Raw genomic sequence first — 21,789 nt, 5'->3', positions numbered from 1 at the left:
GGAAAAAATTAAAAGACCATTCTATATTTTTAAATAACTTTGCAGAAGCGACTTTCTAATGCCAGAAATGACCGATAGCTTATCCAACAGGTTCTCATGAATCGGAGGATGGCATCAAGTGACCTTTAAAAGGAATGGGAAACATTAAGTGCAGGTGTGAAGTGCACTGCTAGGACAGTTTGTATCAGGCTCCTAGAAGCAGGACTGAAGTCCCATAAAGCAAGGAAGAAGCCCTTCATTAATGAGAAACGGTGAAGAACCAGATTGCAATTTGCAAAAAATATATATTATTCACAGACACAGACCCATAAATTGAGAAATGAGTGAAACAAAAAAATGTGCTGTTGTCTGTTAATTTTCTCCACAGATGTAGATGGATTAACAGGGTTAGGTGTGAAATCCATTAAATCCATAAGCGCTGTGCTGTCACGCCCCCCCCCATCTACAGCTTTTACCCTGATTTACCCATGATTGTATCCGGTTGTATCAGTAGCGTGTACTGTATATATATTTGGAGATGTCTGTTTAACACACTATTTATGTAGAATAGTATACGACCAGTACCGGTCCTAGTCAATGTGGCGGGCTAAGTCGGTGGCCCCCCAGAAGGTGATGCCCCAGGCGGCCGCCTATCGGAGTGACTGGCCCTGAGTCCGCCAACACGGAGAACACAGCGCAGGACACGAGCGATAATGTATAATGTTGTATACAGACAGACGCCACTTGGATGGACGTTTTACAGCTGTAGGCAAACTGAACCGGGCTGGTGTCACCAAATCCAAATGAATCATTCCCAATAACTAAAAGTGCATTGGGTGTCGTGATATCTGAACCATGATCGGAACAGGTATGGCAAAACCCGCTGAATAATGCCATTGTTATTTTTTCCTTTTTCTTGCAGATGTGTTGTGCTTGGGAGGTTTCGTTCTTCTGCCCTTGATCTCATTGATCCCTGTTATTTTCCTGCCACCCTCTCTCTCTTCCTTCCTCGGGTCGCCATGTGTGTGTCCATAGGGTGAATTCAGGCAGGCGCACCTGGGTCTCACGAAAACAATGCGGCTCGCAAACATCCAGTTAAGCAGCTAAACCCAGAGCATGTGTCAGCCAAGGCCGCCGGCATTTACGCCGCATATATATGGCAGGTTATTTCAATGCTGCGGGCGCAGCACAGGTGCTTCCTAGGCGGCTGCGAGCGTGTTTACAGCCGGCCGCTTACTGGACCGTGGGGTGCTGAGGATCGCAATTCATGGAAGTGCAAGTACTAGGAAACAATAATAGCAGCGACAGTGGTAAACAAGCAGCAGCAACTGCTGCTGTTGCTTCTACTGTTATTAATTTTCATTATTATTAACATTTGTTGTTGGTAATAGTAGTAGGTAAACGTGGTGGATGGTGTAGCCGGTAGTAAATTAAGCGGGAGTGGGGGTCACTGGCTGCTTTGTATGGTGCGTGACCTGCTGGCAGCCCGGCAGAGGTGATCAAGCTGCCGGGCACAACGGCAGAGGCTCCAAATGCCTTTAGTCATCGTGTGGGTTCGTGTCTGCATCCACTGTACGGTTACTAGTCCTACCCAGTGTCAGAGCAAGAGTAGAGGAGGGGTCTCACAGCACAGGGGGGGTTCACCTCGGTAAAATTCCGACCGGGAACTCGGTGGCCTGTCATGAATTTTCCTGATGTCTGTTACTCCCTTGTAAGTTTAGAGGTGAGGCATCTGCCGCAATGGCCCTAGGGGCGGATACCCCGGCCGTCTCCACATCAATAACCTAACTGGGGATGAAGCCGGGATTATAAAAGTCTGACACACATTTTGGGGGAGACCTCCAACTCCGTGACGGTCCTGGCTACCCAGACCGGTGAGCGATCCAGCGGGCGCAGTGGTTAACGAACGAGGCAAAATCGCCCAGCCGCCCAAAAGCACGTTTGGTAGAGATCGGTTCAAAACGCTTCGCTCAAAAGCGGAAGTGAATTCAGAGCCGGCCTGTGGGAGTGAATGCGGTCTCACATGAAGTGCAAAGCCGCTGGGTTAAGCAGCATTAAGAGAGGCTGCGATCCTGCCCTTATCGGGCATTCAGCCATTCCGGACTTTTCTCCTTTCACAAACAGATGCTCGGGCTGCTGGTCACTGTCACACGCAGCTGCTTTGACGGACCTTTGCTGCACCAGTGAGGATTCGGCGGCAACGGTGCTCATCAGCAATCGCTCCCCTGACCAGCAGGGGGCAATGTTGGATAGTTTTGCAAACGAAGTGGCAACTTTTCCCGCTGTCGTTCCTGCTTTCAGCATGCTGATGAAGACAAGGAAGATGGTGGATTACAGGGGGAAACCAGGCTAGCTGGCCTGTTCCATGCCAGAAGAGGCAAAAAACATTTATAACTGATCATGCATATTAAAAACAAGACCCATTTCAAGGCCAGGATAATAACAGAATCACTAGTCTGGAAGTTCCTTTTCTGGGAATTGTTCCATTTGAAAACCTGATCATCTATTTGGGATCTATCCCCCCACCCCACCCCACCACACACATATTTATCATGCTTAGTAGAAGCACCTGCAGAACACGCAGTGCACAAAGCAGATGGGTAGGCCGAGGGAAATCGGGAACAGTGGTACTCCCCAGCAGACATGGGGGCGGGGCAACAGCTGGAGCAGTGCAGGTAATGATTGGGCGGGGGGAGGGGGTACATTCTCACAGCTCCAGCTTTGAAGATAAGGTTCGGGGGGGGGGGGTGCTACACATGATGCAGACCATCTGCCTATGGACTGGCTCAGTTTGCAAATGGGGGGGGGGGGGGGGGGGGGAGTGACCCCTTAAAGAAGAGAACCAGGGACACAGAGCCATGTTTGAATAAGCACTGAGACAGACACATACACACTAAGGTTTATTCGATTTAATAGTGCATTTCATACTGAAAGTTGGTCATGGAAAAAAGATCAATTTCATCTCTAGAATTACATTTGCGATGGGAAAAGTACAAAAATGAGGTATAAATACACGTAAATATATTTTAAATTAATTAATGTCATGCGTGGTGATTCTGGTTCAGTACAAACGTTAGACCACACAGATTAGTTGTGTTCAAGCGAGCAGCATCTCACCCAGGGGGTGGTCTACTTCATGTTAAGTGACTCAGGCCGCAGAACAATCCGGAACACCGCACATGCACACATCCATGTTTACAGTAAAACCTGTACAAATCCCTCCTTTATAAAAGGAGCCCTTCCTCACCTTTAAATACTTTTATCTTCTTTTTGCTTTGCATCCACAGAGTCGGCTAGGTCACCTAAGCACCCTTTAGTCGGCAGTAACGCGCACGGCCCTCGTCCAGCGGCCCAGGCTATCACGCCTCTGGGTCCCGCTTTAAAAGCCTCACCCACCTATTGTGGTCCCTGCAGGTCTGTCTCCACAAGCCTCCACCTCACTGTTCTCCCCTCTCTCGGACAATCCTAACTGTCCTCCTCCTCCCGCAGCCTGTCCTCCTGTTTCTCCACCTCCTCAGACTCTCATCCTCTCCTCCCTCAGCACCATAGGAATACAGACATTCTTGCACTTGCTTCTCAGAAGCAGCATAAGCCCCTGCAGGGGAGGAGCCTGCAGAACCACTATGCCACCCCCTCCCCCGCCCCCCCCGCCCTCCAGAAAGGAGGCTGAGGTCCAGGGCAGAGTCCCTTCTGTGTCTATTTGTCCAGGGCTCCAGAGAAGGAATCCCGGATATGCGCCACTTTCGAGGCACAGCGGTGTCCAAACACCTTGTTGTACCACTCAGGGAAGTGCCCTCTAGAGGTGAAAGAGAGAACAACATGAGCTTGTAACTACAGCTCCCAGAAAGAACCAGAAAGGCGGCTTGAGGTGTCACGGGGCCCCCGCCTCCCTCACCTGCAGTCCATCCTGCTCAGGTAGGTGAGCCGGGTTTGGCCAGACCCACAGGGCTCCATGAAGTAGCGAGACACCAGCACGTTGGTCCGCACTCCCCGCAGTGCCACCCCCGGGTGGTCAACCGAGGCACACGCCAGAGCGCAGGCACCCCTGGGGAGGTCCGTCACCCACGTCCTGTTTCAAACACACACAGGGCATGTGAGCAGCTGCCAGTTAAGAGGAGCTTCACCAGCACAGCTACAGCAGCTCCTGGTCCCAGTCAACTAGGCGTCATTTTAATGTTTCTCTTATGTTTCAAGTATCATCCAGGCTGTTTACACTGACCCCTGTCGGTCCGGATGTCTGCTTACCTCAGCACCACGTGGTCGCGGGGGGGCCATGGCGCCATGCTGTCCTGCACATACTGGTAGAGCTCGGTCCGCGAGTCCAACACCTCCAGCACCCGACTCTCCAGCAGGTCCTCGTCCCAGAGATGGCACTCCCGTAGCAGGCGGGTCAGCACCTCCTCAGGAGTGGCCGGCACCTCTGTACTCGCCTTCCAGAGACGCAGGGGGAAGTCGTCCTGAACCTGGGGGCCCGGGTGGGGTGGTCAGTGTTGGGGTGAAGGACCCAATTCCATAAAAGACCAAACCGGAAGCTTCTAAATAAACAGGACGCTGGTCCGGAATTGTGTAAGACACTCATGCGCCAACACTGTGACACTCCGGAACTGGGACACAAAGCATTCCCGGTTGGATTTAGGAGAAGCAGGGTGGAGGGCTCTGTAAGGAAGTGTGAGAAATGGAAGGGGCCAGGCCAAGAGGAAACGCTGCATGCAGTGGGACACACCTTCTTGTAAGCCAGCGCCACCTGCTGTTCGGGGGTGAAACAGCTATCATAGCCACGGAACTTGTCCTTGGCTTCTCTGAGGAGGTTGTCTAGGGCGTCGCGCAGGTACAGCCCCTCTGCGCTTTCGTCCAGGTCATCCAGACCAGCAGGGGGCAGACCCTGCTCTTTGTATGAGTCCCACCAGAAGCCTTTTTCCTCTGGGATCTGAAACATAAGCGTCATAAAATTTGATTGGTCTCAGAAACTAGAAAAAAACAGCCAAATGAGAGGAACTTTCTGCTTAGTTTCCTTAAACACAGCGCATGAGGTCATTACCGGAACAGGCTGATTCATCTTTACCAGTCAGAATGAAACAATTTGGCTTGAATTGATTCTTTGTTCATGGAGGGAGCGGTTACTGACTGCAGGGGAGGCCGGCGATGGCTCTGACTGGGGGTTTAGTCACAGGGACCATCCCAGGAAATGTGAGGCCCACAGCCAGCAAGGGTCATGAAATCACCCAGGAAAACACCCTGAGCCTCCTCCTGATCTGCGCTGCCTTCGCGCGAGTAACAGTGGATTTAACAGAAAAATGTTTCCACGTTGTTCAGTCCCCTGTCCTCAGGCAACCACACACACCTGGAAGAGCCTCCGGCACTCAGAGATCATGTGGGCCAGGCCCCGCGTGGCTGCCTGGTTCTCCTTCAGGTCCCTCTGGTCCGGCTTGCCCAGGTTCTGTTTGCGGTGCATCACCCTGTGGGAACCCGACGTGGTCTGTCACAATGACTGCAGGCAGAACTGCAGGCAGAACGAGTCGGAACTGGCACACAGGGAATCTGTGCTGGTGCTGGAGCTGACCCCGGGGGCTCGTGCCCGGCGGGCCCCACCCAGCGCGGTGGTAACCGATCAACAGCCACCCCCCACCAACCCGTGTAATGGTGCCACACTCTGAGGCAGCATAATACGCGAATTCGCTCAGGAGTGGTGTGAGGGACACCTACAGCCACAAGGGGGCGTTAGGAATCAGACTAATGCTGGGGGAGGGGCCTGTACCTAGGGGAGGAGCTGTCCCGCCGCGAGGCGCTGAGGTGGAAGAGCGATGGCGCGAGGCACACGGCCAGGTTGGTGCACGTCATCTGGTTGTGGGGGGCTGCAGCGGCCACGTCGCTGAGGAAGCAGAGCAGCGCCTCCAGAGCCTGGCGGTTCTCGTCGGGCAAAAGAAGAGTGGAGGCTCTGGCGGCCTGCAGCTGCTGCTCTCTGGGGACGCCTGGGGGGGGGGGGGAGTAATGTTAGGGCGTTGTGGCAAGGCGGTGTGAAACACCAATCAGGAATGTAAAGCTTTCGCGAAAGGAAGGAAAAACAAGCGAATGACTGAATGTGAGCCACCACGTCGGGGGACTGGCATTTCCGGCCCCGCGCCGCGCCCCCCCCCCCCCCCCCCCCACCCCCACAGGCGCCACAACGACGCAGACTCACACTGGTAAATCTGCAGGAAGGTCTCAGACAGCTTGCTAGTGAGCAGGGGCTCCGGAAGGTCCCGGAAGTACTGCTTCAGCATGTCGGCCACGTCGTAGGCAGACTGCCCTTCGTAGTTCACCCCGTCGGGGCTCACCTCGTTCATCTCCCTCAGCGCCTGGATCCGCGACTTCACGCCAGACTTCCTGAACAGGCCCACCTATAGGGGGCGATGGGGAGTATCAGGCAGATGTCGGCCAGTGGCCGGCGGGGGCAGGACCAGGACGCAGTGGGTGGTGGCAGTGGGGCCGGGAGGGAGCAGGGCCAGGCAGAGGCGGGGCTCACCTGGTCCAGGCATTGGCTACGCAGGTAGCGCATGGCCTGCTGGATGCCCAAGGGGAGGGGCTGTCCCGTGCGGCATGCATTGGTCTGCAGTGGCACACCGAACACGCCATGGCCACGCTGCTCCCGCGTGCGGCTCCTCTTCATGAACTTGGGCACAGCCCTGTGGAGGACAGGCGGCCAATTAGGGCGCTTTTCCACCGCACCAGGTACCGTACATTCAGGACTTCAGTACTTGTGTCGGATTTCCACTGGTACCGGCACCAAATGACATCATCAGTGACCGCCCCTGACTGACATCATCACAAAGCGCGGTGCGGTATTTCTTTTGCTGAATTCAAACATGTTATTACAAGATCCTTCACTTTCCTGTAGTCCTGCTTAAGTTTTTTGATTTTCAAGCGCCATTGTTCGGTGTTTCGCGTGTGCCCCATTTCTTCCAAGCGGCTTGCTATTACGGCAAATAAAGAAGTATTTCGAGCCGTGCATCTACATCTACGCTGGATCTGTTCATCCGACCATATGGCGATTAAAGCCTGTGTTTGTCCATCCTTCCATTTTACTTTTCTTATATTTTTGTTTCTACTGCGTTTTATTTTGTTTCTCACTGCTCGCTGTGATGCCTGTTGTATTTTGTGTTTTAGCGGCAGGCTATTTGCATAACCATTCGACAGCAAATGCGTTTGCCAGTCCCACTTTCGGGACTGGCACTCGACCGGAAGTCAATGGAAAAGTGAAAGTACCGAAAGTACTGCACTTTGTGTGGTTCACCCTTAATCCCACCGCATCCCACAGAGGATGCCTCATATCATCATCTGATGGTGACAACAGCACCCCCTGGAGGACACAAAATGCCACTGAGCCACCATTCGCAAACAAACACTCCATGTGTTCAGCTCTGGTGGCAGCCCTCATGGGGGTGCTACCCACACACCAGGCTGAAGGCTGCCAACCCCCCCCCCCAGACTAGGGTAACAGGGACTAAAGATGCCGACTAGACCTCCACACTTAGAAGGGCCTGTCGCTGGCTGGGGGGTGATCGTAAATCGTAACCGCTGAAAGGCACAAATGATCAGCCGTTTGTGTTCATGAACCCTGTCAGAGAGTAAAACACTGAACCACAAACGTTCTGGTGCCACCAGGGGGTGCAGCAGCTATCAGTCAGCAGGTGACTAAAGCCTGTCAGGATGGCAGCATGACAATGAGTGGGACCAACTAACCAGCTGAAGGCGTGCCTGTTGGCTGGCGTGTGCTTCTCCAACAGGGCTGTGAGCTTCAGCAGGGAGAACTTCTGCAGCAGATTCATCTGCAGCACAGACTGGGCATTGAGCTGCCGGGGGGCCGAGGGCAGACTGGCCCGGTGCGAGTCCTGGAAGCTGGGCCAGCGCAGCTTGGGGGGCCTGGAGTCGGGGTGGGTGGGGGTCAGAGTGCTCACAAAATCACACCTGGGGAGGTCGGTGAAAATGCCCGACAACCCAATCTGAATGCGGTCTGCCTGTTAGTGTGAACCCCTCCCACCCTGGGTTTGCGTGTGAGCAGAGCAGGCAGCCCTTACCTGTTGGTCCTGAGCAGGGAGGGTCCGACCCTGGAGTCCCGGCGCTCCTGCTGGCCCGGCCCAGCGTCGGGATCATTTAATGGACTGTCCAGATCAGAGCCATTCTCCGCCTCCTCCAGGTGGCTCTGCAGTGGTGACGAGGGGCAGGGCGACGCCGAGTCCAGAGCGGAATCTGAGTCGCCATCCTCGCTGGCACGCCCCCCCCGCCCCACCCACGCTTCGCCAAAACCACGCAGGACGTTGCTCAGCTTGTAAGCCAGAGACTCCTCCTCCGCCAGTGGCACGTTGTCATAGAAACTAAGCCGGCTGTCCAAGGAGCCATGACTGTGGGCGGGGCCACGCAAAATATTACTGCCACAGGATCTGCGGCCATTGCAGAGCGTCTTTGGGAAGGTGCCGGGTTTGTGCCCATCGGGGACGAAGAAGAACATAGCGCCCTCCTCATCCTCCTCATCCTCGCATGCCATCTCTATGCAATTGCGTCGGTTGTGCTCGGCCACACCCCCAGCCTGAGGCTCCAGGAAGCTGAACAAGTCTAACCCCTCCAGGTACACGCCAGCACGCTTGGCGGCGCTGTGGCTGTGGCTGCGGCTGCGGCTAACAGGGCTGGGCGTGCTGACGGCACTGCTGCCCCCACTGGGCTCGGAGCCCGAGGCGGCACGTTCCCGCAGCACGGACACGTCCACACAGTGCAGCCGTCTCAGCCAGTCCTCGTCCGGGCCTTGGCGCAGCACCGGCGCGCTAATCTCCAGCCCACAGGCCCCTGCGGACGGCTTCTTGCGGCGCCGGGAAGCCGGCCCCCGCAGCCCCAGGTTTTCCATGCGACGCAGCAGGCTACGCGCTTTGGAGCGCGCGCTTTTGGTCATGCTCCTGGATGGGGCGTCAAAGAGGAAGTCGCCTGGGGAGGGGGGAGAGGGTGACGGCGAGGGGGGGCCCTCCAAAGGAGAGTCCTCTGTGGCCACCGAGGTCCCTGAGGAACAGACACTGGCCAGCGAACCAGCACGGGTGGTGCCGCTGCTAGCGGGGATGGGGGAGTGTGGCCCACCGCTGGGGGGCCAGCCTGGGTCTGTCAGCAGGCTCTCAGCGCTGCCCCGGGACCTGTCCCCACTGGGCTCAAACACGTCCGGCTCCTCCAACCGAGACCAGCGCTTACTGGCTCTCTGGAATGTCCAGCGACCACTGATAGCACATGGTTCATCATCGTCGGAATCTTCGCTCTGGGGGGGGGGAGAGGGAAAGGGGCGTGAGAAATGTAGGGAGAGATAGCAGGAGTTGGGGGGTGACTGATGGCTTGTGCTTCATGGCCAGAAGGTTCTGTGATCGCATCTTCGGCTTTGGTTCAGTAAGTTGATACGGTTGCCTAGAACGTGGGGCGTCTTGCCCCCTTTACCCCCAACAGATGGGTCTGATTTTCCCTCCCCCTTGGGTCGGAGTTGTAGCTCAAGGCTATCACCTGTTGGTATCTGCTGTTTCGAAAGCCCCAAAGCCCAGTGGACCCCAAAGCCACCGGTCACCGTGGTGACATAAACCTGCGTAAGCAGCCGGGGGAAAGGCCCCACCGTGGCCCGGCTGTCTGGTCTGCTGCTCGCAGACACTCCAGGCACAGAGAAATCGCAGGTCAACCCAGCATGATGCTAATCGCAGCACACCGAAATTAAGTGAAAGCCGAGTGGGTGGAGAAGACAGGAGGAGACAAGGAGAGGCAGGAGGACAGCAGGAGATAGGAGGATAGAAGATGTGGGAATGACAGCAGGGGTGGATGGGGCAGATGGAGAGGATCACTTACTTGCTTCCTCTGAGGGGGAATCCCCAGCCTCAGCACAGTGCACTTGTTCAGGGTGTTCAGGCGCCTGCGATTCAACAAAGAGACAGAGACACAGAGGGGCAGTTAAAGTGCCATCAGGGCTTTTCCTCTGGACAGGAAGCCACCTTGAAAGCCGGGGTTGCCCCCGTCAAACGATGTCTCATTCCCCCTCCCCCAGTCATCTCATTCCAGCACTAATGCATCCCAGATGCTGACTGTCACCTGGGGTCAATCTGCACCGTCAGCCAGCTGTGACTCCCCCTCCCGACCCAGCGCTATGAGGACCTCACCTGCACAGGGCTTCGATGGCGTCCCGGTCCAGGAAGTCGTGATCGCAGGTGACGGAGGTGGTGTTGATGGGGAACTGGCCATCTGTGGGGGGGACACACACAAAGTCATCTGACAGTCCTGATCCCCTGAGGGAATGCAGGACAGCCCTGCAGGGGGTGTAGCACCCTGCCTGTGATGAAATTGCGGAGGAAGAAAATCTCAAGCCGGCAAACATGCATAACTTCTCTGGAACCAAGTGGAACCCTGCAGGAACCCTACTGTAATTACAGCTGGTCAAGGTGAGGAGGAGACTAGATTCAGTCACGCCCCCTGTCTGTGAGCCTGTGAGTGTGCGTGTCTGTGCCTCTCACCTTCGTAGAGCTGGGCGTATTGTGGGAAGCCTGCTGCCCTCAGCCAGGCACACGCCTCCTTGGCCTCGGCCTCTGCGGGGAGGAGCAAGAAGCAGGAAGTCAGGCGCCTGCCAGGCAGGAAGTGCCGGAAGTGAGACGCGTCCTCTTAAGAGCGAGCCGAACACCTAACGGGGACAACCAGGCAGCTGGACTGCATCTGGACAAGGCAGAGGACCCAGTGGCACCCCCACCCTGGCCTGTAACTCTCCAGTGGACCGGGCCAGTCAGGTCTAAACGGCCAGGGATACCGTGCAAGGTCACAGCTTCCAGAAGAAGAAGATGTCAGTCCGAATGGGGATATAATAAAAGGGACCAAAAGCCCCCCAACTCAAAACAGACGAAAGCTTCCTGTTATGGTCGGTGTAAAAGCCATGGGGTAAACATGCACAGCTGGGGGTTTTACTGCTACTGTTGCGAGCGTCCAGGCCCCCCCCCCCAGCTGCAGTTAGTCACCTTATGGTCCCACAGCCAGCTGTCTCTGCACCAGGGGCACATTTAGGAAAGGGCACGCACACATGTGCACAGGGCACACAGACGTACACACACAGGGTGCGTAGCACGGAACACAGATTAAGAGCCTTGCCCCTCATTGTGTCCCTTCAGTGCCCTGTTGATTATCAGGGTGGTGTGTCGCTCGCTCTGCCTCCCTGGATCCAGGATGTTGGGTCCCGTCTCGCACGTACGAGTGTGCAGACACTCTGGCTCGCCTGGTGCGGATGGCCTGACCCCCACCCTCTACTGCGGCCTGACCCCCACCCTCCACTGTGGCCTGAGCAGGAAGTACGCAACATTGTGTGTCGCCATCACCCCCCCCCCCCCAGAAGGAGACACGTGATAATGAAAGACACAGACAGACAGACACGCGCTCGCATGCACCCATTCATTCCTATGGACATAACCCTAATCCCAGTAATGACGACCTTAACCCCCACCCAGCCCTAACCTTAACCATAAGTAACCAAACAAAATACAAGACTTTTGACATTTCTAGTTTTTTGATTGCAGTCACAATCTTTGTGGTCAGTCCCTACAAGGTCAGAACAATAGGTTTTTAATCACATAATGGGGACATTTCTTCCCTAATGTGCAATATATACATAACCGACACACATAGACACAAAAAGACACCCCGACACACACACACACACACACCTATGCTCTCTTCATGATCATTTACGAATCATCAGTGATGCCCCACATGTTAATGAACTCAGGGAAAGTGCCCCATTCACATGGAGATACAGGCTCCCTTGGAGAAAGGAGGAGAGAGAGAGGAGAAAGGCAGAAAGAAAAGGAGAGAAAGAGCGAGAGTGACTACAGGCCTAATTACAACCTGACAATGCATGTGAATTAGGGGAACCCAGGTGGGCTGCTGCCGAATCGGGCCAGAGCTCAGCCCCCCCAAGGCTGGGCTTTGAGCTCACAGCAGTGTCTAAAATTACCCACATCCTGCCCCCAGTCTGGTCCTGTCCCGTCCGCCTCTTCCTCTTCCTGCCGCAGGAAGTTCTCACAGCAGCTGGACAGGGGCCTGAGTAGAGCTAAATGCCGCAGTGAGGAGCACTGTGCACTGCTGATTATGATCACCTCACATCTCAGCTGCTCTGCAAATACATCACAGGGCAGGGAAACTGGGCACGGGCTCCCAGGATAGCCAGCCTCGCTCTGCCAGGTTAACCGGGCACCCGCTCCCAGGATAACCAGCCTCACTCTGCCGGGTTAACCGGGCACCCGCTCCCAGGATAACCAGCCTCGCTGTGCCGGGTTAACCGGGCACCCGCTCCCAGGATAACCAGCCTCGCTGTGCCAGGATAACCAGCCTCGCTGTGCCAGGATAACCAGCCTCGCTGTGCCAGGATAACCAGCCTCGCTGTGCCGGGTTAACCGGGCACCCGCTCCCAGGATAACCAGCCTCGCTCTGCCAGGTTAACCGGGCACCCGCTCCCAGGATAACCAGCCTCGCTCTGCCAGGTTAACCGGGCACCCGCTCCCAGGATAACCAGCCTCGCTCTGCCAGGTTAACCGGGCACCCGCTCCCAGGATAATCAGCCTGTCTCGGGTAACGGGCCGGCGGCTGCTTTCACACTCACACTCTCTGGATCTACTCTGTACTCCTCTGACATCCGCCTCACCACATGTCGTACCTGGAGGGGGCATCTCCTGCCACCAAGTGAGGTATGTCATGTGGCTCTCAGTGGATCCTGTGACTCCCATCTGCTGGCGGCTGGCGATCAGACGCTCCTCATGTGAGAGATCCCAGATCCCCGCCTCCCCCAGCACGGCCCCAGCCAGATGGGCTCGCTGGGCAAACTGGTACCCTGGAAACCAGGCAGAGTGCTTCCATCTGCATAGCGGATTGGGTTACACTCCCAGGCACTGATCCAGGATCAGATTACAGCAGCATAATCCTACTCCATGTACAAAACACCACAGTATTGACAGTGGGCTGGGGATGGGGGGGGGGGGGCGGTGGGAGAGAGAGCTGAGCAAAGACACACAGCTGCTTACACCCTCCGTTCTGGGACGGCATCACCACCCACTCAAACATACCCGGTAACTGCATAGGGGTACACTTGTCCAACAGTCGCACCCCCCTACAAACCACTAAGGTCATCTGTGGCCATTTGGCTGGTAGCTCCCTTCCTCAATCCCTTTATGTTATAAAGCAGCATTGTTTCAGACATCCTCAAAGGCGGAGCCCCCCTTCCCCCAGCGGGAGATCAAAGGCAGCTCAGGTGTGCAGCGCTGAGCTCAACAGCCATTCCTCGGCACCAAAAGCTGCGCAGCACTGGCGAGAAGCGGCACCCGACCCATTAATAACCCGACCTCGGCGATGCCGCCCGATATGAATATGGGAATAAAGCGCCACGAGCCTCAGAACCCTATCCGTCTGCATACCAGACTCTGTCCGATTAGCGGGTCCCGGATAACCAGGCGGGACCCACAAAACGTCCATCGAAGCCAAGTGGGGGTCCCAGCGAGGGGGTCGGGGCTCACGCAGCCCGCGCGGCATCAGCCGGCGACTGTCGCCCCACTTATCTGGCGACCCTGGGCGGTGTGCCTCACATGCACATTTAGGATGACATGCTGAGTGCTGTCAAACGCGACGAAAAAGTCGAAGTGGGAAACTTCGCGGCATGCATGCCAGAAAGTGGCCCAAACCCAAACCACACATCTGAATAGTATCACACACGCAAGACTTACGGGTTAAGATCATATCTGGGTTTGAGACACGAAGCTTCTTCTCCAGCGGCAGACACCGCGGTCCGCTCAGACTCAATCCTGGGTTAAAGCCCAGTCCTCCATGCATTCGGCTTCCAGGGGACGGCTGTCGCGATCCGCGTCACATAACGCCCGGCCAGGCTAGGCTCCCTCCGTCCCCCGCAGTAGATCCATGGCTTTCGTGTTTCTCGCCGCGTATTGAACCGACAAGTACACTGCGCTACTTGCCCGGCAGCTCACAAGCGGAATGTGAATGAAACCCTAGGCTGGAAAGTTCAGGCGTAGATCGCAGCACGGAGCCCGCCCCCATGGCTCGGCCACGCCCCCAAACCCCGCCCCATCTCACAGAACCCCGCCCCCGATAGGGCGCTTCATTATCCATGCTTCGGCTTCGTAACAAGTGTCTTGATGCAGTAAGACTGTGACATAATGGCATAATTTAGAAAAACAAAGATGCGCAACGCATCGAAACTGACGATAGGCCGTTTAAATTCAAATTACTCTATTTAAATGTATTCATTTCGTAAAATTTACATTTTAAGCACCTTCTAAAAGGTAGTTTATGTCTACTGTTAGTGAATTTAGATAATAAATACCGTGCAGCGCGCTGATCGTTGTCTTAAACATGGGTTTATGTATGTTAATTCGTGATAACACACTAATTGTTTAAAATCGAAAGTGCCTGGCTGATCGGCCGCGCTGGTGCCCGTGTCCAGTTTGGGGGGCGGGGGGCAGCGATTAAGCTGGCGGGATGTTAGCATACCATTAGGGTCCATTAATTGGAGAAGCCAGGGAGGACATGCTGTCCCGAATGCGCGCCTCCCTCCCCCTTGCTCTCCTACACGTAGCACACGCACGACGGGGGGTAAGGAGTCACCTCCACCCTTATGGAGGCCCGGAGGGGGTGTAACCGTTTGAGTCGACATCAAACACCAATTTTCGAAAAAAAAAGCAAGAATTATCAGGGCAGGACGGAGACACATGCTTATTAACATATTTCCAGTGCAGGCAAAACTTTTCTTCTCGGAAATTTCTTCTTCTAATTTACAATATTTAGCGCGTGATGCCTGGTACATCATGCGCACAGCTTTGCTTGCTGCAGATTTTACCGTTCTGCTCTCGTGAGGGTGGTTTGGGCCACTGGATTTGTGGCATGGGTGCACTGGATCACGCTCACTGTCCGTTTCATAAATTCCTGAATGCAATTGCGGGACTTATGTCTGATAGGTTCCCCCCCCCGTCCTCCGCTCTCTCTCGCCGTGGAAGCGATTTGGTATCGCAGTGGACAGCTGTGTGTCGCCATCACCTTTAGCAAGTTTACGTGATGCGAAAGACAAGAACTGTGTGAGGTGAGAGGACTCTGAATGAATAAGTATAGTGGGAAGAAGGGGCGCCCCCTACAGGTGGACCCGGGCATTTAATTTCCTCAGAACAGACTCGCAGTCTGCAGCCAACGGTTCTCAGTGTCCTCCTCACTCAGGCCCCCCAAAGGGGGTCCTTGGTTTGCGGGTCGCAGTACTGGGTGTGTGTGCAGTGTCACTCTGCCAGACTTGTGCTTCACAATGTGCTTCCATAATACACTTTGTTTAGATTTTTGGTGTGAATCCCCAAGTGCTGTGATCGTGTCCCCCTCATGCATGGAGCCCCCCCCTCAGTTCCCATTAGGGCTGTGTTTACGACAGCACCCCCCATTATCAGAGCTCCCACCCCCGACTGGCAGGGACAAAGAACCACAATCACCACCTTCAGCAAGGAAGACGAGGCCAATAAAAAAGGTCTGAGCCGATGGCAGAAAGACACGCGCATGTGCCCCCCCCCCATCCCATACTGTTTGATCACCGCCACCCCTGCTTCGGGGTTGACCTCCCCCACCCATGGCCAGGTGAGAGTCTGCTGACCTCATGATTAGATCTGCTCTCAAACAAGTAAACAAAGGCCAGGGAGATAAGAGGCTTCCAAGCCCGCATTACCCCCCCCCCAGCAGAGCAGTCAGGCCTTCACTGCAACCACATTTAGATTAGTCACTGCAGTTAAATCATTAAGACTTTTAGGCCGCATCCTGTGCTGAGTATTGCTGGGTAATACAGTGATCATCGGGCCCTGATATTGCTGCGTTCCTTCTACCTCGGAGGTCAGAAGTCAGAGCTGGGAGTGACGTCACACACGAGATTAACAGCGTTCTAGCACAGCAAGTCGCAGAGCCATTTGGCAGTACCAGGGACCCGTTTCAAAAAGCAAGATTTCCTGCTTAACTAGACAACTTCTCAGATTTAAGGTACCTCAGTTTAAATTACTTTTATCTTCGTTTGCTTACATTAAGCCCAGAGTTCTTTAAATCTAACAAATTATCCGGCTAAGCAAGATATCCTGCTTTCTGAAACATGCCCCAGTTCTAGCCTGGTTCATTGTTAGCCATTGTTAGCAATACCAGTTCATAATGATGCATTATGCAGAATTTTGCGCATACAAACATTGTAGTAGCATGTCCACAGATAGTGGGAACAGTACTGTGTGTACAACTGATATAACAAGAGAAGTAAAACTTAAGGTCAGAGATGTAGAGACACCTCTATTTTTCTAAGTGAGAATTCCGACTTCAGGGGATGCTCCAGTTGAAGTTTCCAGCTATGAATTTGGAATTTCTGACTTTTGGAGTCGAAGTGGAACACAGCATAAGGTCAGCTGTGCAGTAGACAGAGTTCTGAGCTGGGGGGGTCAGGGAGCCACGACCCATTACAGCAGAGATTTTTAATCCATTAAGTGCCACTAAGGGCTCCTCAATCTCATTGAGCAGGCAGTTTAGTGCTCTGACCATTTTGAGGGGGTGGGCATGTCCACAAGAGTTTTGATCAGCAATTGGAGGGTCCACAAGCATTGATAGCCCGTGGGCCTGTTCCTTAAAACATTCCAACCTTTTTCCCACTTGCATCAAGCCAATCAGTCTCGCAGGTCATGCCAGATTGTATCTCTGCTGCAGCTGGGAGACTCTGGGAAATGTTACTACAGGAAAAGCTGCAGAATCTCATCTCTGATGTGCATGTCCCCCACGAGGCCCTGGATCCCACTCCCCAGTGTGGAGATAACCTGCTCTCCTTGCTCTCAATAGGAGCGGTGAAAATAGCAGTGTGTAGGTGCCACTGATCAGGTGACAAGCTGTAGCTCACTGACCCCCAGCACACTGAGGAGGAGGAATCTGGGTCCTGTAGTGGTGACCTTAGGAAAGCGGCGGGGCCTTTGCCTGGGGTTGCCAGTGGGGCGTGCAGCTGTGACCTTAGGAAAGCGGCGGAGCCTTTGCCTGGGGTTGCCAGTGGGGCGTACAGCTGTGACCTTAGGAAACCGGTGGGGCCTTGACCTGGGGTTGCCAGTGGGGCGTGCAGCTGTGACCTTAGGAAAGCGGTGGGGCCTTGGCCTGGGGTTGCCAGTGGAGCGTGCAGCTGTGACCTTAGGAAACCGGTGGGGCCTTGGCCTGGGGTTGCCAGTGGGGTGTGCAGCTGTGACCTTAGGAAACCGGTGGGGCCTTTGCCTGGGGTTGCCAGTGGGGCGTGCAGCTGTGACCTTAGCGGTGGGGCCTTGGCCTGGGGTTGCCAGTGGGGCGTGCAGCTGTGACCTTAGGAAACCGGCGGGGCCTTTGCCTGGGGTTGCCAGTGGGGCGTGCAGCTGTGACCTTAGGAAACCGGTGGGGCCTTGGCCTGGGGTTACCAGTGGGGTGTGCAGCTGTGACCTTAGGAAAGCGGCGGGGCCTTTGCCTGGGGTTGCCAGTGGGGCGTGCAGCTGTGACCTTAGCGGTGGGGCCTTGGCCTGGGTTTGCCAGTGGGGCATGCAGCTGTGACCTTAGGAAAGCGGCGGGGCCTTTGCCTGGGGTTGCCAGTGGAGCCTGCAGCTGTGACCTTAGGAAACCGGCTGGGCCTTGGCTTGAGGTTGCCAGTGAGGCCTACAGCTGTGACCTTACTGGCGGGGCCTTGGCCTGGGGTTGCCAGTGGGGCATGCAGCTGTGACCTTAGGAAAGCGGTGGGGCCTTTGCCTGGGGTTGCCAGTGGAGCCTGCAGCTGTGACCTTAGGAAACCGGCTGGGCCTTGGCTTGAGGTTGCCAGTGAGGCCTACAGCTGTGACCTTAGCGGCGGGGCCTTGGCCTGGGGTTGCCAGTGGAGCCTGCAGCTCATATTCAAGTCTAGACTAAAAACACACCTGTTTAGTTTAGCGTATAGGGACACTAGTTCTAGCCCTAGCTAACTCTTCACTCCCAGTCAGACCTGTAGTGTGAGGTGTAGAGCTGGGTGGGGATCGGTGCCATTGGCTTTGGATTAACTGGACTGTCAGTGCTGTCACTCTAGCTTCGCAATCCCTTGTGGAGCTGGAGTGCTGACATTTCAGGGACTCCCCATGCCTGCATTCCCACTTGCCTCTCCCTCCTAAAGATGCTGCCATAGCCATATCTGCCGGAGCTTGTACATTGGACTTCATATTGCACTCATCTAGCTTTTAGCACTGCCGATAGCCTCCTCTACTTTGACTAATTGTACATTTTATTTCCCCTACTCCTCCTGGGGGGTGAAGCCTGGAGACCTCAATCTATCAAGATGTCCAGCATAGCCTACTACATGTGACGTCGCCACCACCAGTGACGTCCCTGCATCCAGCTCGCCCATCTGCCTGTGTCATCTTCCATGGCTGACCCGCTGCCTTACCTCTAGTTGCCTGGCGATTGGAAGAAGACTCGGCATTGGCTTGTCATCTTCCCTGCTTTCCAGTTATTTCCCAAATCTTATGATTGGGACAATGTGACTTGACTCTTATTTGACTATCCCTGCCGGCCCCTGGAGGATGGGCTCCCCCTTTGAGTCTGGTCCCTCCCAAGGTTTCTTCCTTCTTGGGAGTTTTTCCTTGCCACTGTCGCCTTTGGCTTACTCACTGGGGGCTTTGGGTGCGGATGCTGTAAAGCGCTTTGAGACGATGTTGTGATAATGCGCTATACAAAAATAAATTTGTTTGTTGTTGTTGTTTGTTGTTGCAGCTGTGACCTTACAGGCGGGGCCTTGGCCTGGGGGCAGTCAATGTGCTGTGGTCAGCCCCACAGTGATGTTATTAGGGTCTTTCATTGACCATTCGTATTCCAGGTGTTTTCAGCCAAATGCTTGTGTGTGGAACCTTCATGCTGCATGTGTACATAGTCCGTTACATCTCCCGTACATCTTGTCGGGGGTAGGGTGTGAGCAGGGCAAATGGCAGCATCACCGCATCTGCACGGGAGATGGACTCATAGCAGGAATGGCAGAGACGCAAACATGCCATCCATGTCTAACGGCTCTGCATGGGATGTTCAGGGATGTGTGTCAGAGGTCATGTTTTGCACACAAGCAGGCAGGGGGGCTGAGATTGAAAGGTTTTCTACCCTGGTATTACACAGGCCCCCTCATGACCCCTCTGGTTGCCCAGTCAGTGCGGGTGTCACTGGGAACACGCTCCTCAACCGAAATGTCAGGGCAGAGTGGATTGGCACCTTAAACCCCAACCTCATACACCCTCTGACCCCATCTACAGTGAACGAGTCAGCCATGCCTTTCCCAAATTTAAATTCCTACTTGGCAGTGCATTATGGGTAGAAACCGCTTGCTATTTGACCGGCTATAAATAGGCATAGAATGGTTTTGCTCTAAAGATGAATGGCCTGCAGGCTTTGATTACAGCGTGGCTCAAAACCACAGATGACGTGTGAGCGCAGAGAACTTCGGTGGAAATTTCTTGAAATGGGAGTCGCCCCAGGATCAGAGATCAGGTGATGGGGAGCACAGGAGGCGGGGACGGGGGCCGCTGTTTGCGGAGGGTCCTGAGGGCGACGTGGTGAATCTCACGCACTCCGCACCTTCTCTCAGAGTACAGCAAACACACAGCGAAAGGCAGCAAATTCCCCACTTTTCTCATCAAAGGAGTAACAGGGGCCTTCATACGCTTTACAGTTTCCTGGGACAAATAGCGGGATAGGAAAGGAATTTGTTTATGTTTAAGCGTGCCATGGTGGGGGGGGGCGCTGACGGAGGCAGGCACCCTGAGGATGGTTCCAGAGCTGACAGCAAGGCACGGCTCTCTGTGCAACCTCAGAGCTCACATCCAAAGCCCTGCTTTCCAGGGATCTGGCTTTGCCTGCCAAAGCCGGAGGAGGACGGTTCTCGGAGATAAGGAGCCTGGTTTGAGGTAAAGAATTGCTTATTTTCTCCAGGAATGAAGAGAAATTCACAGGTCTTCAAACCCAGCAGCGTCTATAGTCTTTGCATCAGAATTTACACGTTGGCAGCTGGAACAGCCTCAGAAGTGTGAGCTTTTAGACACGCCTGTGTTTATGAGTTATAATTATAACGCTTATGAATACTGGAACTTTTTTGAGCTGGATAGAGCAGGAATGTTGGGGTCAGGTTATATCTGCGGGATTAGAGTTAGGGGTTATATAAGGCATCCAAAAATCACACCCATGCGAATGAGAGATTGATAATAAAAAGAGGCGTGACCCCTGTCACTGGCACGGGCTCAATAAAGACGTGGAGGAATTCACAGGTGCAAAATCCTCCAGGAGCACAGAATCCAGGGTTTCTGGCACATATTTGTGGGGGGGGGTATGACAAACAGGAATAGTGAGACAGAGAGAGAATGACTGGAAGGTGGCCCTCGCAGGGGGAGAGACGCACGCGGCTGCTCTTGGTCGGGAACAAAATCTCTCGACGAGACTCAAGCTGCACATCAAAGTGCAGCGCGGACGCCTGGGATCTGTCAGTGCTGACACTTCCTGACACGACAGTCAGGGGCAAGGGGGCACCTGCCTGCTCACTGCCCCCCCATGGTCAGATTTGCAGAGCTACCGGCTTCCATCCCCTCAGACGGGGCAGTCATTGGTGGGGGGGGGGTGTGCATCTGTGTTTGCTGAAGAATCCGCAATATAATATTCATAGCTACCTCCCATGAGTTACTCTTTAACGATGCACAGCGTTCCACGTACATGGCAGCAGGAATGATTAGCACTGGCCTGTACCTTCTCACGCCTTTTCCTGCATCTCACCAGTATACGTGGCGACAGCAGCATTTCCTGGAGACGTGGCACGCTCCAGCTTGATGGCTCCAGGTTATGAGGAGGTGCCGCATTGCCCCCTGCCAGCCGACCTAGTCCGGCTCATGGTGGCCCACCCCCGTCGGCAGACTCTGTGCAGCTGGGTTTGTTGTGACATGGGGACATGAGGCAGGGGAGATGGGAGGGGGCAGGGTGCTGGAACAGGACAGCTGAGAGACCCTGTAACTTCTGTCTCGAGTTCAGACAGTAGCGGCCTTGCGGTGAACATCCGGGGATCTTCAGGATAAGAGCAGAAACCCCGGCCAAATGACCTTGGGAGGAGGCGGGGGCATCAGGGGACAGTGCATGTGTCTCTGGGGGGGGAGGGGGGCTAGTGTGTGGAGGGAGAGGTTCGGCTGAGGCTCAGGTCAAGCCTGGTGTTGGTCCAGTCTGATTTTGGGTAAGGGGGCCGGCCTGGTTGCGAGCTGGGGATCTGGGCTGGGGGTCCATGGTGATGCCAATTCAGGCAGACGCGAAGCATGGGATCTGAGTCGGTTTTGGGCAAGAGGTCCGTGCTGGTGCTGGGCAGGGAGTCTGGGCTGGTGCCTGTCTGGGCTGGTTTTGGGCAGGGGGTCCAGGCTGGTGCTGGGCAGGGGGTCCAGGCTGGTTTTGGGCAGGGGGTCCAGGCTGGTGCTGGGGGCACACTGTATGTGGCCCTTGTGTCAGATGCACAGTTGGGCCTTTGTGTTTCGGCCAGCATGCCCCTCTTGTTTATCCCGTCGGTGAACAAACCGCGTCGTTGTGCAACGGTACCAGAACCACGTGTCACCGGCACCATCAGACAAAGACTGGGTTTGAGCCATTGTAAGCACGGGACTCACGGCGCCCCCTGCCTGTGACTCTGCACCCCATGGCTGTGACCCAGTGACAGCATGCCAAGCGGCAGGACAAAGCGATCATTATGAGGCTGTGCTGCCCTGTGGCCTCCTCGCATCCCCTGACATGCGGGGGGATGGGGAG

The 21,789-nt window shown here is 55.0% G+C and overlaps 1 protein-coding gene across 4 annotated transcripts in view; it reads right to left on the bottom strand.

The window, feature by feature from the left end:
* Positions 1–3,617: 3,617 nt before the first annotated feature.
* LOC125720619 (rho GTPase-activating protein 7-like) overlaps positions 3,618–21,789 on the bottom strand; it is a 40,270-nt gene continuing 22,098 nt past the window's right edge. The window contains exons 1-14 of one of the 4 annotated variants that reach the window (XM_048996266.1): positions 13,719–14,022; positions 10,479–10,550; positions 10,128–10,209; positions 9,820–9,883; positions 8,034–9,250; positions 7,699–7,878; positions 6,482–6,641; positions 6,158–6,356; positions 5,735–5,948; positions 5,321–5,435; positions 4,703–4,906; positions 4,225–4,442; positions 3,875–4,048; positions 3,620–3,775 (exon numbers count right to left, since the gene is read on the bottom strand). In XM_048996266.1, coding sequence (XP_048852223.1) covers positions 3,676–3,775; positions 3,875–4,048; positions 4,225–4,442; positions 4,703–4,906; positions 5,321–5,435; positions 5,735–5,948; positions 6,158–6,356; positions 6,482–6,641; positions 7,699–7,878; positions 8,034–9,250; positions 9,820–9,883; positions 10,128–10,209; positions 10,479–10,550; positions 13,719–13,824 — 3,105 coding nt within the window. In that variant the 5' untranslated portion in view covers positions 13,825–14,022 and the 3' untranslated portion in view covers positions 3,620–3,675. Of the gene's footprint in view, positions 3,776–3,874; positions 4,049–4,224; positions 4,443–4,702; positions 4,907–5,320; positions 5,436–5,734; positions 5,949–6,157; positions 6,357–6,481; positions 6,642–7,698; positions 7,879–8,033; positions 9,251–9,819; positions 9,884–10,127; positions 10,210–10,478; positions 10,551–12,658; positions 12,892–13,718; positions 14,023–21,789 lie in introns of those variants that run through there. The other 3 variants (XM_048996267.1, XM_048996264.1, XM_048996265.1) reach the window with 3 other exon arrangements.

This window comes from Brienomyrus brachyistius, chromosome 25, assembly GCF_023856365.1.
Source record: "Brienomyrus brachyistius isolate T26 chromosome 25, BBRACH_0.4, whole genome shotgun sequence".
NCBI lineage: Eukaryota > Metazoa > Chordata > Actinopteri > Osteoglossiformes > Mormyridae > Brienomyrus > Brienomyrus brachyistius.
This window is presented reverse-complemented; position numbering and strand designations above follow the sequence as displayed.